Source organism: Stegostoma tigrinum, chromosome 45, assembly GCF_030684315.1.
Source record: "Stegostoma tigrinum isolate sSteTig4 chromosome 45, sSteTig4.hap1, whole genome shotgun sequence".
Classification (NCBI taxonomy): Eukaryota; Metazoa; Chordata; class Chondrichthyes; order Orectolobiformes; family Stegostomatidae; genus Stegostoma; species Stegostoma tigrinum.
Genome location: NC_081398.1, coordinates 3,956,236 through 3,972,415, shown reverse-complemented (window position 1 = coordinate 3,972,415; position 16,180 = coordinate 3,956,236). Strand labels below are relative to the sequence as shown.

At 50.7% G+C, this 16,180-nt stretch overlaps 1 protein-coding gene across 1 annotated transcript in view; it reads left to right on the top strand.

Moving 5' to 3' along the window:
- si:dkey-19b23.7 (uncharacterized) overlaps nucleotides 1-11,523 on the top strand; it is a 28,168-nt gene extending 16,645 nt beyond the window's left edge. The window contains exons 6-8 of the mRNA XM_048524038.2: nucleotides 4,538-4,703; nucleotides 5,896-6,093; nucleotides 10,385-11,523. Of these exons, the coding sequence (XP_048379995.1) occupies nucleotides 4,538-4,703; nucleotides 5,896-6,093; nucleotides 10,385-10,521 (501 nt within the window). The 3' untranslated portion in view covers nucleotides 10,522-11,523. The remainder of the gene's footprint in view (nucleotides 1-4,537; nucleotides 4,704-5,895; nucleotides 6,094-10,384) is intronic.
- Nucleotides 11,524-16,180: the final 4,657 nt, after the last annotated feature.

The following is a 16,180-nucleotide window of genomic DNA, read 5'->3' as shown; positions in this document are numbered from 1 at the left end:
TGTGTGTGAGAGAGAGAGAGTGACCCTGTGTGTGTGAGAGAGAGAGTGACCCTGTGTGTGTGAGAGAGAGAGTGAGCCTGTGTGTGAGAGAGAGAGTGAGCCTGTGTGTGTGTGTGTGTGTGTGAGAGAGAGAGAGAGAGTGAGCCTGTGTGTGTGTGTGAGAGAGAGTGAGCCTGTGTGAGAGAGAGAGAGAGTGAGCCTGTGTGTGTGTGAGAGAGAGAGTGAGCCTGTGTGTGTGAGAGAGAGAGAGTGAGCCTGTGTGTGTGTGTGAGAGAGAGTGAGCCTGTGTGTGAGAGAGAGAGAGTGAGCCTGTGTGTGTGTGTGAGAGAGAGAGTGAGCCTGTGTGTGTGTGAGAGTGAGCCTGTGTGTGTGTGTGTGTGTGTGTGTGTGTGTGTGTGTGTGTGTGTGTGTGTGTGTGAGAGAGAGAGTGAGCCTGTGTGTGAGAGAGAGAGAGAGAGTGAGCCTTTGTGTGTGAGAGAGAGAGAGTGAGCCTGTGTGTGTGTGAGAGAGAGAGAGTGAGCCTGTGTGTGTGAGAGAGAGAGTGAGCCCGTGTGTGTGAGAGAGAGAGTGAGCCTGTGTGTCTGTGAGAGAGAGAGTGAGCCTGTGTGTGTGTGAGAGAGAGAGTGAGCCTGTGTGAGAGAGAGAGAGTGAGCCTGTGTGTGTGTGTGAGAGAGAGAGAGTGAGCCTGAGTGTGTGAGAGAGAGAGTGAGCCTGTGTGTGTGTGAGAGAGAGTGAGCCTGTGTGTGAGAGAGAGAGAGTGAGCCTGTGTGTGTGTGTGAGAGAGAGTGAGCCTGTGTGTGTGAGAGTGAGTGAGCCTGTGTGTGCGTGTGTGTGAGAGAGAGTTAGCCTGTGTGTGAGAGAGAGAGAGTGAGCCTGTGTGTGTTAGAGAGAGAGAGAGAGTGAGCCTGTGTGTGTGTGAGAGAGAGAGAGTAAGCCTGTGTGTGTGAGAGAGAGAGTGAGCCTGTGTGTGTGTGAGAGAGAGTGAGTCTGTGTCTGTGAGAGAGAGTGAGCCTGTGTGTGTGTGAGAGAGACTGAGCCTGTGTGTGTGAGAGAGAGAGTGAGCCTGTGTGTGTGTGAGAGAGAGTGAGCCTGTGTGTGTGAGAGAGAGTGAGCCTGTGTGTGTGTGAGAGAGAGAGAGTGAGCCTGTGTGTGTGAGAGAGAGAGTGAGCCTGTGTGTGTGTGTGAGAGAGAAAGTAAGCCTGTGTGTGTGTGTGAGAGAGAGAGTGAGCCTGTGTGTGTGTGAGAGAGAGAGAGAGTGACCCTGTGTGTGTGAGAGAGAGAGTGACCCTGTGTGTGTGTGAGAGAGAGTGAGCCTGTGTGTGAGAGAGAGAGTGAGCCTGTGTGTGTGTGTGTGAGAGAGAGAGAGAGTGAGCCTGTGTGTGTGTGTGAGAGAGAGTGAGCCTGTGTGAGAGAGAGAGAGAGTGAGCCTGTGTGTGTGTGAGAGAGAGAGTGAGCCTGTGTGTGAGAGAGAGAGAGAGTGAGCCTGTGTGTGTGAGAGATTGAGTGAGCCTGTGTGTGTGAGAGAGAGAGTGAGCCTGTGTGTGTGTGTGAGAGAGAGTGAGCCTGTGTGTGTGTGAGAGAGTGAGCCTGTGTGTGTGTGAGAGAGAGTGAGCCTGTGTGTGTGTGTGAGAGAGAGTGAGCCTGTGTGTGTGTGAGAGTGAGCCTGTGTGTGTGTGTGTGTGTGTGTGTGTGTGTGTGTGTGTGTGTGTGTGACAGAGAATGAGCCTGTGTGTGTGTGTGTGAGAGAGAGAATGAGCCTGTGTGTGTGTGAGAGAGAGAGTGAGCCTGTGTGTGTGTGTGTGAGAGAGAGTGAGCCTGTGTGTGAGAGAGAGAGAGTGAGCCTGTGTGTGTGTGTGAGAGAGAGAGTGAGCCTGTGTGTGTGAGAGAGTGAGAGTGAGCCTGTGTGTGTGTGTGTGTGTGTGTGTGTGTGTGTGTGTGTGTGTGTGTGTGTGTGAGAGAGAGAGTGAGCCTGTGTGTGAGAGAGAGAGAGTGAGCCTGTGTGTGTGTGAGAGAGAGAGAGTGAGCCTGTGTGTGTGAGAGAGAGAGTGAGCCTGTGTGTCTGTGAGAGAGAGAGTGAGCCTGTGTGTGTGTGAGAGAGAGAGTGAGCCTGTGTGTGTGTGTGAGAGAGAAAGTAAGCCTGTGTGTGTGTGTGAGAGAGAGAGTGAGCCTGTGTGTGTGTGAGAGAGAGAGAGAGTGACCCTGTGTGTGTGAGAGAGAGAGTGACCCTGTGTGTGTGAGAGAGAGAGTGAGCCTGTGTGTGAGAGAGAGAGTGAGCCTGTGTGTGTGTGTGTGAGAGAGAGAGAGAGAGTGAGCCTGTGTGTGTGTGTGAGAGAGCGTGAGCCTGTGTGTGAGAGAGAGAGAGAGTGAGCCTGTGTGTGTGAGAGAATGAGTGAGCCTGTGTGTGTGAGAGAGAGAGTGAGCCTGTGTGTGTGTGTGAGAGAGAGTGAGCCTGTGTGTGTGTGAGAGAGTGAGCCTGTGTGTGTGTGAGAGAGAGTGAGCCTGTGTGTGTGTGAGAGTGAGCCTGTGTGTGTGTGTGTGTGTGTGTGTGTGTGTGTGTGTGTGTGTGTGACAGAGAATGAGCCTGTGTGTGTGTGTGAGAGAGAGAAAATGAGCCTGTGTGTGTGTGAGAGAGAGAGTGAGCCTGTGTGTGTGTGTGTGTGAGAGAGAGTAAGCCTGTGTGTGAGAGAGAGAGTGAGCCTGTGTGTGTGTGAGAGAGAGTGAGTCTGTGTCTGTGAGAGAGAGTGAGCCTGTGTGTGTGTGAGAGAGACTGAGCCTGTGTGTGTGAGAGAGAGAGTGAGCCTGTGTGTGTGTGAGAGAGAGTGAGCCTGTGTGTGTGAGAGAGAGTGAGCCTGTGTGTGTGTGAGAGAGAGAGAGTGAGCCTGTGTGTGTGAGAGAGAGAGTGAGCCTGTGTGTGTGAGAGAGAGAGAGTGAGCCTGTGTGTGTGAGAGAGAGTGTGCCTGTGTGAGAGAGAGAGAGAGAGTGAGCCTGCGTGTGAGAGAGAGAGTGAGCCTGCGTGTGTGTGAGAGAGAGAGTGAGCCTGTGTGTGTGAGAGAGAGTGAGCCTGTGTGAGAGAGAGAGAGAGAGAGAGAGTGAGCCTGCGTGTGAGAGAGAGAGTGAGCCTGCGTGTGTGAGAGAGAGTGAGCCTGCGTGTGTGTGAGAGAGAGAGAGAGTGAGCCTGTGTGTGTGAGAGAGAGAGTGAGCCTGTGTGTGAGAGAGAGAGAGTGAGCCTGTGTGTGAGTGAGAGAGAGAGAGAGTGAGCCTGTGTGTGAGAGAGAGAGTGAGCCTGTGTGTGTGTGTGTGTGTGTGTGTGTGTGTGTGAGAGGGAGAGTGAGCCTGTGTGTGTGTGAGAGGGAGAGTGAGCCTGTGTGTGTGTGAGAGAGAGAGAGTGAGCCTGTGTGTGTGTGTGTGTGTGTGTGTGTGTGAGAGAGAGTGAGCCTGTGTGTGTGTGTGTGAGAGAGAGTGAGCCTGTGTGAGAGAGAGAGAGTGAGCCTGTGTGAAAGAGAGAGAGAGAGAGCGAGCCTGTGTGTGTGTGAGAGAGAGAGAGTGAGCCTGTGTGTGTGAGAGAGAGAGAGTGAGCCTGTGTGAGAGACAGTGAGTGTGTGTGAGAAAGAGAGAGTGAGCCTGTGCGTGAGAGAGAGAGAGAGAGAGAGCCTGTGTGTGTGTGAGAGAGAGAGAGAGAGAGAGAGCCTGTGTGTGAGAGAGAGAGAGAGTGAGAGCCTGTGTGTGTGTGAGAGAGAGAGAGAGAGAGAGAGCCTGTGTGTGAGAGAGAGAGAGAGTGAGCCTGTGTGTGAGAGAGAGAGAGTGAGCCTGTGTGTGAGAGAGTGAGCCTGTGTATGAGAGAAAGAGAGAGAGTGAGCCTGTGTGTGTGTGAGAGAGAGAGCCTGTGTGTGTGAGAGAGAGAGTGAGCCTGTGTGTGAGAGAGAGAGTGAGCCTGTGTGAGAGAGAGAGAGTGAGCCTGTGTGTGTGTGTGTGTGTGTGTGTGTGTGTGTGTGTGTGTGTGAGAGAGAGAGAGTGAGCCTGTGTGTGAGAGAGAGAGAGAGAGAGTGAGCCTGTGTGTGAGAGAGAGAGAGTGAGCCTGTGTGTGAGAGAGAGAGTGTGTGTGTGTGTGTGTGTGTGTGTGTGTGTGTGTGTGTGTGTGTGAGAGAGAGTGAGCCTGTGTGAGAGAGAGAGCCTGTGTGTGTGAGAGAGAGTGAGCCTGTGTGTGTGAGAGAGAGAGAGTGAGCCTGTGTGAGAGAGAGTGAGCCTGTGTGAGAGAGAGAGAGAGTGAGCCTGTGTGTGTGAGAGAGAGAGTGAGCCTGTGTGTGTGTGTGTGAGAGAGAGTGAGCCTGTGTGTGTGTGAGAGAGAGAGAGTGAGCCTGTGTGTGTGTGAGAGAGAGAGAGTGAGCCTGTGTGTGTGTGTGAGAGAGAGTGAGCCTGTGTGAGAGAGAGTGAGCCTGTGTGTGAGAGAGAGAGAGAGTGAGCCTGTGTGTGTGAGAGAGAGAGAGAGTGAGCCTGTGTGTGTGGTGCAATTGTCTAATGGCCTTGCTGTCTCTGTCAGGAGCTGAACTGTACCCTCTTCCTCCTGGCCTGCTACGCCAAGTACCAGTGCCCCTATGTGTGGATCCGATCCAACCACGAACGTCTTATTAAAGCCACGAGTGGGAACCGGGCATCCAAGGACAGTCCTCTGAAGCTGAACTCCACTCGGGATTGGTGCCGGAGCGGTAATCTTTTTGAACACATGTCTGTCCATGAATCGTCTTAACCGGGCTTTCCTTCAGCTTTGCTACTTCACCTGGCTTGTGGGCCCCAGAAACCAGACTACCCCCTCCCCCTGAACGTGGCATAGTCGCTGGAGACGCCTCGCATGAGCTGACCCATGGCCAATGTGTCCTGAAGCATCTAGACCTTGGTTCCATTTAGAAGGAAGCTTCAGTGGTAGTGGCTTTAGCCTAGTAACCTGGAGGTCAATGACAATGGAGGAATTTAAATTCACACATATAAAATCTAGCCTCAGCCCAAGTCATTCACCCACGTTCTGTAGGAAAGGAAATCTTCCATCCTTATGTAAACTCCAAATCCAGATACCTGGGTGACTATTAAGTGCCCTCTGAATTGCTCCAGAAATTGTTAGAATTCAAAAACAGCTAGGAACATAGGACCTGGAGTAGGCCATTCAGCCCCTGGATCCTGTTCCACTATTCAGTGAGATTATGGTTTATCTGTGGCCTAACTCCACCCACCCACCTGCCTTTGGTGCAGATCACTTAACACCTTTAAGTAACAAAAACGTCCTGATCTCAAATTTAAAATTAACAACTGACCCAGCCGTTTGTGGAAGAGAGTTCAAAATCTCCTGCACCCTTCATGCATAGCAGTGCTACCCAACGTCTCTCCTGAATGGTCTGGCCCTAATCTCAGACAATACCCCCATAGCTCTAGAATCCCCAACCAGCAGGAATATCTCCCTGGTCTTTTCCTGTTAATATCTTGAACACTTTGATCAGATCACTCCTTGACCTTCTATGTTCCAGGGAAGACAGGCCTAATTTGTAACCCCTGAAGTCCAAGGGTCATTCTTGTAAACCTACATAGTACTCCCTCCAAGGCCAGAATATTCTTGTTCAGGTGTGATACACAGATCTGCTCAGTTTATGGGCAGCACATGCTGCTGTTACCGGCGAGGTTACATCCATGAAAGAGTACATTTTTAAAAAAGTGCATTAAGCCCAGCAGTCGACCCTTCTGATTTTCCTCATTCATGTGGTCCCCTCAGGTCTGCAGTAGATCAATATGTCTGTCAGTTTCTCCATTACCTTGTGCAGTTCCTGCTCCCCATCATTTCCTGGTAACCTCTCCTCCCCTGCTTCCTCCAAACTGTTTGCCTCCCCCTGTCTCACTTCTGTCTCCCTGCAGGTGGACAGATTTGGGAGATTGTGGCTGAGCTGGTGGAGCTCTGCACCTGGCCGACACCGTCGAACCCCTTCACCCTGGACATAAGGTACTTTGAGTCTCTGCCTCTAATCGAGAGGTTCCTGGCTTCGGGGGCCATGGCTGACTTCCTCCAGAGGATTGTGATTCATGGAAACCGAGAAAAGTTCTATTACACCAAAGGTAACATTGATGTAAATGGTCTTCGCCTCCTACTTCTACCTCAGTTCTTGTTTGTTCTTTTTCTGCCAGCTGCAACCCCATCTTCCTGTTTCTAGCTTTTGAACTGGGCCCATAAGTATCAGATTTCTCAGCTATAAATCCTACAGGGAAGCCGTCTTCCACCACTACCTTAGGGAGGAAGTGGGAGGGATGGATGCATTTAAGGGGGAGGTTGGATAAACACATGAGGGAGAAGGAAGTAGAAGGATAAGCCGATAGAGTAGAATGGAATAGAATATCCTTTATTGTCTGCAGTACAGGAATACAGTGAAAGGTTCTCCAATGTCACCTCTTACGGTGCTATCTTAGGCACGACTGCTCAGATACAAAACAGGAATAAAAAAGAAAAGCAGTTGTATTTACTTTACTGTGTTTCAAGAATAACTGAGAAATAACACACAGTTAAAAGCTTAGGCATTAAAGACAGACAAACAAGTTACACATAAACATTACATTGCAGTAGTTCAGTGCAGGGGCTCCCACACGTGAGCTGGCCACCCACGCCAGGGCCCAATCCAACAACTATTCCCACTCCACTCCAAACCTCCCGTCCACTCAGCACGGGCTCTCAGTTGTTGCAAGGTAAATCTTCTCCGGGACTACTCCACCCGTCCCGAGACTACTCCACCCGCGCCGGCCCCGTCCCGGGACTACTGCACCCGCGCCGGCCCTGTCCCGGGACTACTCCGCCCGCACCGGCCCCATCCGGGGGCTACTCCACCCGCACCGGCCCCGTCCCGGGACTACTCCGCCCGCACCGGCCCTGTCCCGGGGCTACTGCACCCACGCCGGCCCTGTCCCGGGACTACTCCACCCGCACCGGCCCCATCCGGGGGCTACTCCACCCGCACCGGCCCCGTCCCGGGACTACTCCGCCCGCACCGGCCCTGTCCCGGGGCTACTGCACCCACACTGGCCCCGTCCCGGGACTACTCTGCCCGCACCGGCCCCGTCCCGGGACTGCCCCCCCACCCCCCCCCCCGCGCCGGTCTCCAACCATAACCTGCTCCTGGCACCGGCCTCTGCCCCGGGACCCTGCTTGCACACACCGGTAAGATGGTGCGAGTTGGGAGGACGCTCATGTGAAACAGTAGCGCAGAGTGAATGGATAGCTCCTGTTCTACAACATGCTAAGTATGGAAAATCAGAACACTGGAAGCAGATTGCTAATCGTTATGACATTCCTGTTTATGGGATCTTGCTGTGTGCATATTTGCTACTGGCATTCCTGCATTACAACAGTGATACACTTCAGGAAGGACTCACTTCTTTTGATGTACTTTGGCAGCCTCCTTAAGTTGCGAAGTGCAAAGTTTTTTTTAAAATATACGCTGCACTTTGTCCTCACCTCACGATGATGCAGACCCCTAGCATTAGATCAGATATTAAAGTGAACAGATCTGCATTCTCACCACCCACAGCAGCATTACAGAAGGCCCTCTGAGGAAGGTCCCCCCCTGCCCCGGTTAATTGAGAAGGAAATTGTGTCCACGCAAGTACAGCAAACTTTGTATGAACAAGCACTCGATAAACCAGCAAAAAACTGTACAGCTCAAATACCGCAAAGTCTCCTGTATTATTCTGTCCAATTACTGTAGTTTTTTTCACTGTAATGCAAATATACTTGTTCAATCGAATGTCCACACGAAATTGACTCAATTTCGAGTCAGTTTGTCCTCAAATACCACAATGTCCAAGTAGTCAGTTAAGGCCGTATGAGAAGGCAAATAAGTTTTATTTAAGGCAAAGTTGCATTATTATTTAAGTGATTAATGCTGTAAATAAAGTGTAACAGTGATGTGTATAACCCCCTGCATTATATTTCTATTAATTAGTGTGTGTTTTCACATGTGGGCCTCTCGATTATCTGGAGTTATTGATCAGTCATCGCATTCCTGGTCCCCACGTGCCAGATAATAAAAGGTTTACTATGTATCATTTGTAATTTGTAACCAAAGGTATAAATCACCATAGTCTTCCCAAGGCTCCTCTCTCAATAGAGAGAGATGATTGGTGGTGGTTTAACCTGAGGGTCAGCAGAGGGGAAGGAGAGTCCTACGTGGTAACCTCAGCTGATGCTGAGGAATTAAACCCACTCTGTCGGTGCCACCCATCTGCCAACTGACCTTCAATCGGGGAAATGTGAATTACGCAAAAGCAGAAACTCAGCCAGGTTTGGCTGTCTGGTCTGGCAGCAACCGTGGAGAGAGAAACTGAGGTAGCGTTTTGAGTCCAGTGACCCCCTCCTGAGAACATTCAGCTCTGGGCATCTCACTGGAGAAGCGTACATCAGTGTTGGAGGGAGCATAAAGCACATGCACCAGAATGACACTGAGTCTTAGAGAGATAAATCACAAAGAGAAGCTCAAAGGGCTGAATGACCTGTGTCTATTTAAGCATTTGCAGTAGAAACCCTTACGCAAACTGACAACCAGCTCAGTTCAGGAAGCGGTGCTGTACAATCTGTTTCTGAAGAATCCCATCATTGATACATAAAAGATGATCTCTTCGTCAAAAGAATATAGATAATTTACAGTGTGGTGGTGGGTTCAGTGGATGAGCCAAGGAGTGACAGATGGTGTTTAATTTAGATAAATGTGAGGCATTGCAAATCAGGGTGGGACTTATACACTTCATGGTAAGGCCCTGGGGAGTGTCGCTGAACAAAGAGACCCTGGAGTACAGATGTATAGCTCCCTGAAAGTGGAGCCGCAGGTAGACAGGGCGGGGAAGAAGGCGTTTGGGACGCTCCCCTTTATTGGTCAGTGCATTGAGTGTAGGAGTTGGGAGGGTCATGTTGCAGCTGTACAGGGCATTGGTCAGGGCCACTTTTGGAATACTGCGTTCAATCCTGGTCTCCCTGCTACAGGAAGGATGTTGTGAAATGTGAAAGGGTTCAGAAAAGATTTACAAAGATGTTGCCAGGGTTAGAGGGTTTGAGCTACAGGGAGGGGCCGAATAGGCTGGGGCTATTTTTCCTGGAGCATTAGATGCTGAGGGGTGACCTTATAGACGTTTATAAAATCATGAGGCGCATGGATACGTCAAGGTCTTTTTCCCTGGAGTAGGGGAGTCTAGGCTTAGGGGCATAGGTTTAAGGTGAGAGGGGAAGGATTTAAAAGGGACCTGAGGGGCAACTTTCTCACACAGAGGGTGGTGCGTGTGGAATGAGCTGCCAGAGGAAGTGGGTGGAGGCTGGTACAGTTACAACATTTAAAAGGCATCTGGATGGGTGCGTGGAAAGGAAGGGTTCAGCGGGATATGTGCCAAATGCTGGCAAATGGGACTAGACTGATTTAGGAAATCTTGTCAGCATGGACGAGTTGGACCGAAGGGTCTGCTTCCATGCTGTACAGCTCTATGACACTGTCTTTTGATTAAATGTTTAAGCAACAACAATATCCTGTATTCTTAAAGCACCTTTAAAATCAGAAAACCACATCAAGGAGAAAAATGTGACGCTGAGCCACATAGTTAATACGAGCACAGGTGGCCAAAATCTTGGACAAGCAAATATGTTAGCACCTTTGTAAAGGAGGGATAGGAGATGTTGCAGGAGACGTACAGGCAGGGAATGTGATTGGGTGGAAAAACAGAAGGCTGGTGAGGGAAGTCCACTCGGCAACATGACCTTAGCGCCAAGGTGTTTAAGAGCGAGAATTCGTACTCCCTCAAAAGCTGCGGGAAATTTGGAACCCTGTCCTTCCTTCCCCCCCCCCCCCCCCCCCCCCCCCCCGAAGGCTGTGAAACAAGTTTGATCTTACAAGACTGGGGTCGACAGATTTCCATCGGGTAAGAATGTCGAGGGAGATGGAGTTATGTGAAGTAGGTGCAGTTGAGATACAAATCAGATGTGATCCAACTGAGGAAAGGAGCGGGCGGTATGACCCAATCGGATGTAAATATTTTTCTGATAAAGGGTCTAGGCCCGAAACATCAGCTTTTGTGCCCCTGAGATGCTGCTTGGCCTGCTGTGTTCATCCAGCTCCACACTTTGTTATCTTGGATTCTCCAGCATCTGCAGTTCCCATTATCACTGAAATCATTGTGTGAACTGTTTGCGGTGATGCTGCTGTTGCAAGCTTTGGCCAGTGGGTGGCCCTGGACACCAATCTTCTGAAGCCTCCCATTATCATTGCCACCAACTTGAAAGATGGAGGCCATTGCATAAGTTGGAGAGAAGGTTGATGTGGGGAAAGGCCTCCCAGTTCATTCCCTGGAGCCGTGCAAACGCTGTCATTTTGTCTTTCAGTTTTGGATGAGCTGGAAACCCTGAACCGATTTCACGTTAAGGCTCTCCACGAGATGCGGAAACAAAAGCTGAGAGAGACGGAGGGTGAAGCAGACAACGAAGACCCGATGGACAGCAGCTTATCCAGTGGCAAGTGACTGGGGTAGCGTTACCGCTCCTCCAAAACTCAGGAACAAATCCAGCCAAGAGTAGTGTAGGCAAGTAGACTAACTGGGTAAAGGGAGGGTCGTGGGGGTTGGGCCATGGAGTTGGGAATGGGAACTGACTGTATTTAATACCCTGGGGCTTGGGTGCAGTTGAAATGCTGTGTGCAGGGAGGGGAGGGACACAAGATTCTCAGCTCAATCCTCGCCCTAATGTAGGGAATGCCTGTCTGATGGGGGAGTGCAGGCAGTAGCAATATAGACCATTCAATACAGGCTTACCATTGCAAACGCTGAGAGAAAGGGGGAGATGTCAGAGGGTGGGAGATGGAGAGAGCAACTGATTGAGGGAGGCGAGACAGAGGGAGCGGATGACAGAGAGGCTGGAGATGAAGGGAATGACCCAGGGATGGGAGATTGCAAACATGAGTAACTAATGGAGGGAGCGACTGCCCAACAGGTGGGAGACTTGCCAAGGTATTGGAGTTGTAGGGAAAGTCCATCCAGGCAGATGGAAGGAGAGCCATTGTATTAAACTGTGGAAGCTAATCGCTGAGATTCTGAATCACAAGCGACATTTCTGATCGGGTTTTGCTCTTCCAGTGGACATACGGTCTGAGCTGAAGGTCCCAAGTGAGCTGGTCGCCAGTTGAGTTCAGCACCAGGCTCCAATGCTCTCGAGAAAAGCCGGGGAGGGGGTGGGGGATGTCGGACAATGAGACTGGAATTGTGACCATTCAATGGGCTAGAAATGGGCAAATATACTGCAGTCACTCACTTCTCACCTGAAGAGGGGCAATTGGATGAGGTCAGCTGCTGTGGAACTGGAGCAAAGAAGAATCCGAGCTGTCAGAGGAATGCGGGTAGAAATGAGCAGAGCTCACACACAGTGCCTCCCCCATTTGATAGTCCTTAGCTCTGCGCGTGTGCACACCTTTTCAGTAATTGGCATTGATTCAGCCTTTGTGGACTTATTCTAATAAAGATCTTCCCTGTACCCTGGTGAAGAGTGCAACTTCTACTTTGTTCTCTATCTGGTCAACCACTTTTCCTTTTGTCTAAGACTCTTCCCAGCCCCCAAATCTGTCTGAGAACACGTGCGGCTCAGTCTCCAGGTCAATGTTCAATATGAACGCAAAGGATGCGGAGAAAGTGCTGGCAAAGTGGAGTTGAGGTCATCATCTCCATCAATACTAGGTAGAATACAAACTGTCCTCCACCAGTCTGCATTTGGAAAAGCCAAAACAAAATGCCTACAATTAGAGATAACGTGGTGTCGAGCTGGATAAACACAGCTGGCCAAGCAGCATCCGAGGAGCAGGAAAGCTGATGTTTCAGGCCTAGACCCTTCTTCAGAAATGGGGGAGGGGAAGGGGATTCTGAAATAAATAGGGAGCGAGGGGGAGGTGGATAGAAGATGGATAAAGGACAAGATAGACGGAGAGGAGACAGACAGGTTAAAGAGGCGGTGTCAGAGCCAGTGAAGGTGAATATAAGTGGGGAGTTAGGGAGGAGATAGGTCAGTCCAGGGAGGATGGACAGGTCCAGGAGGCGGGATGAGATTAGATTAGATTTCCTACAGTATGGAAACAGGCCCTTCGGCCCAACAAGTCCACACTGCCCATTGATGCATCCCACCCAGACTCATCCCCCTAAAACCCACATACCCCTTCGTGGTAGGAGACGGGGGTGGGGCTTGAAGTGGGTGGAATGGTTAGGGAGGCAGGGATGAGTTGGGTTGGTTTTGGTATGCTGTTGGGGAAGGGGAGATTTTGAAGCTTGTGAAGTCCATGTTGATACCATATGGCTGCAGGGTTCCCAAGCGGAATATGAGTTGCTGTTCCTGCAACCTTCGGGTGGCATCGTTGTGGCGCTACAGGAGGCCCAGGATGGACACGTCATCTGCAGAATGGGAGGGGGAGTGGAAATGGTTTGCAACTGGGAGGTGCAGTTGTTTATTGCGAACCGAGCGGAGGTGTTCCGCAAAGCGGTCCCCAAGCCTCCGCTTGGTTTCCCCAATGTAGAGGAAGCCACACCGGCTACAATGGATACAGTATACCACATTGGCAGATATGCAGGTGAACCTCTGTTTGATGTGGAAAGTCTTCTTGGGGCCTGGGATGGGGGTGAGGAGGTGGTGTAGGGGCAGGTGTAGCATTTCCTGCAGTTGTAGGGAAAAATGCCTGGTGTGGTGGGGCTGGAGGGGAGTGTGGAGCGGACAAGGGAGTCACGGAGAGAGTGGTCCCTCTGGAAAGCAGACAAGGGTGGGGATGGAAAAATGTTTGGGCTGCGCCGTGCTGACAATCTCAAGTGTGACGACAGCTGCACTGACAACCGAGTTAATCAGTCAGTCCCATTACAAGGCTCATTACATTTGCTGGAAGTGACATGTATTTATTAACATGGACCCACACTCTGCAAACAGGAGAGAGACATCCAACCCTTCACAGCATGTCAGAATTGCTCAAGTGCTGACAAGCACATCTCACACATTGTGCCTCTCTGTTTGGCGGTTCACTTGTGCGTACGTTTTCAGTAATCGACAACAGAGTCTCTGCGGCCATGGCTCGACCAATTAGTGACAGCTAATCAGCATCCTTTCTCCTGTAGTATAAACTTATGATCATTTGAAATGTGCCATTCTTGCATTTGTCCTGACACTCTCAAGTGGAACGGCTTTGGCAACATGCCTGTCCCTCATCCAGCCATGTTGGTGTTGTACAGGCAGAATGAGATTCTCATTTCTCATGTGAGTTCAAAGATGAGTTCCCAGTCTCTGTCAATGGCTTCCCGCAGATGGTTCAGTTTGGAGCAGTTGTAGGCTCCAAGGGTACCCAGGACACTGCAAGGCCATATCCAGGCAACAGGAAAACTTTGGGATGCCCAAATAGACTTGGGGTTTCAGGTATATAGCTCTTTAAATTGTCACAAACAGATGCAGAAAATAACCAAGGTGACCTTTGTAACAAGATGACCGGAGTACAGGGCTGCAGGAGTGGTACTGTGGTTATGCAAAGCCCTGATTTGACCCCACTTGGGAGTACTGTAAGCAGAGCACGGTGGCTCAGTGGTTAGCACAGCTGCCTCAGCAGTGCCAGGGACCCGGGTTCAATTCCAGCCACATTCTCCCCATGTCTGCTTGGGTTTCCTCCCGGCGCTCCAGTTTATGCCCACGGTCCAAAGATGTGCAGGCTAGGTGGACTGGCCGTGCTAAATTGCTCGCAGTGTTGAGCGATGTATAGATTAGGTGGGTTATGGGGGGTGGGGTGGGTCTGTGTGGGATGATCCGAGTGTCGGGCTGAAGGGCCTGTTTCCCCACCGTAGGGATTCTATGATGTGGGCACCACACCTTAGGAAGGACAGATTCGCCTCAGAGGGAGTACAACTCGGGCTTACAAGATTAATACCTGGACTTCAGATGTTAACGTAGGAGGAGAAATTTTGCAAAATAGGCCTGTTTTATTCAGAATGTAGAAGTTTAGGGGTGATCTGATCGGGGTCTTCAAGCTATTAACAGCAAAAGGAGACAGGGTGGATAAAGATTAACTATTCCCACTGGTTGGGGATTCTCGAACTTGGTTGGGGGCGGGGGGCATTGTCTGAGCATTACAGGAGAGACGTTTGCTTACTTTTTACTGTCATGCACGCCCGGGTACAATGAAAAGTGTACAGAGTCACCATTCTCCAGTGCCATCTTAGAATACAATAGTTAGAATTAAGAACAAAGGCCAAAAAATAAACAAACAGAAACAAAAGGAAAAGTTAATGTCCAGATAAACCTCACCGCCATCGCCAGGAGCCTTGAGCCGGGCTCAGCGATGACACCTACGCTGGACCCACCAACACCGCAGGGCCGCCACCCTGAATCCGACACCAGGACCCACCAATGTCAAAGGTGCCACCCTCCAGTGCCACTTCTCACCGGGAGGCCCGCACTCACTGCCGTTGCCACTGGTTCCACCCCAGCCCGGCACCCTCAGAGCCAAAGGTAAGAGAGCACCGTGGAGATCAGGAGAGACAGGGAAAAAGAGAAATGGACAAGAGGAAAGCAGCAGACGAGCATGAGCCTGAACTGTGCTACGCAACCACTGCCATCTTGGAAAGAGCACTCCTACACACAGAAGAGAGTGGTAGAGGTTTGGAACTCTCTTCCACAGACTGCAGAGTGAATGCTGGTTCAGTTGCAAGTTTTAATCGCGAGGTAGATGAATTTTTGTCAAACAAAGGGACACAAACGAACGGCAGTTACATGGAACTTTGCCACAGACCAGCCATGATCCCTTTGAATGGTGGAAAAGGCTCAAGGTGCTGAATGGCCTACTCCTGAAGCTAAGTTAGGTCCACTCTGGTTTTTGCAACCCTTATTCGTCGTACCAGCTGAGGGAACCTTTTCCACTTGCCACGCTTCAGAAAGGAAGAAGTTGCATGTCTCTAGCCTCAGGAAGTGCTTTTCAACCATCATCTTGCTGTGTTACTGTTTGAAACATGACAATGAATTTCCACGCAGCAAGCTCCCGTGGATAACAACGCAGCAAAAGATTCAGATCGTCTGCCCCAGTGACAATGTTTGAGGGACAGACATCAATTCAGGACCCTGTGGGGTCTTTACCATTCGCCACAGCCTTGAAGGATTCTGGGTGAGAGCAGTTCGCAACAGCACGCACGGAGCTCGCCCTGCGTTCCGGGAAAGTATCAGCTCGCTCGATCAGCACCGTGACCTTCAACCTTCACCGCTCCACGATACCGTCTTCAAAAAACGCACTGCAGCAACTCGCCAGTGATCCTTGTGACCACCCCCCCCCTACCATTTTGAGGGACCGCTCCACCCCAGCAAATGGGAGCACATCGCCTGCAGTTCCAACCCGAATCAAACACCATCCTGACAACAAGATCTTCAACAGCGTCTAAAAGAACCAAGTGTCCTCAGTACTTTGCAGGAGAGCTAGAAGAATAAACATGACTCTAAACAACAATGACATATTAGGACAGGCAACCAGAATCTAGGTTTTAAGCTGTGTCTTAAGGGAGGAGAGAGAGGTAGCAAATTTGATATGTTTTGGGATGGGAATTCCAAAGCGTGGGGACCCAGGAATCTGAAAGCATGGCTGCCAATGTGAAGCAATGCACAGGGTAATTAGATAGGAGCAGAGATTTCTCGGGTGGCACGGTGGCTCAGTGGTTAGCCTCACAGCGCCAGGGACCTGGGTTCAACTCCAGCCTCGGGCGACTGCCCGTGTGGAGTTCGCACGTTCTCTCCATGTCTGCGTGGGTTTCCTCCCACAGTCCAAAACATGCAGGTTAGGTGGAGCGGCCACAGGAAATTGTCGCAGGCTGGGTTAGCCGTGGGAAATGCAGGGTTACAGGGATAGGTTGGGAGAGGTGGGTCTGGGTGGAATGCTGTTCGAAGGGTTGGCTCGTGGACTCAGTGGGGTGAATGGCCTGCTACCACACTGTAGGGATTCTGTGATCTCAAGAAGGATTTACAGAGCAGGACATGAAGTGGGTGATGAAGTTATCGAGGAACACAAATAGTTAGGATGAGAATGTTAAAAATCAAGTCAATGTAGATAAGGACTTGGCACAAGTTAACATCTGAGCAGCGGAGGTTGGGATTTGCTCCAGCCTATGTAGGGGGTAGAATGAGAATGCCAGC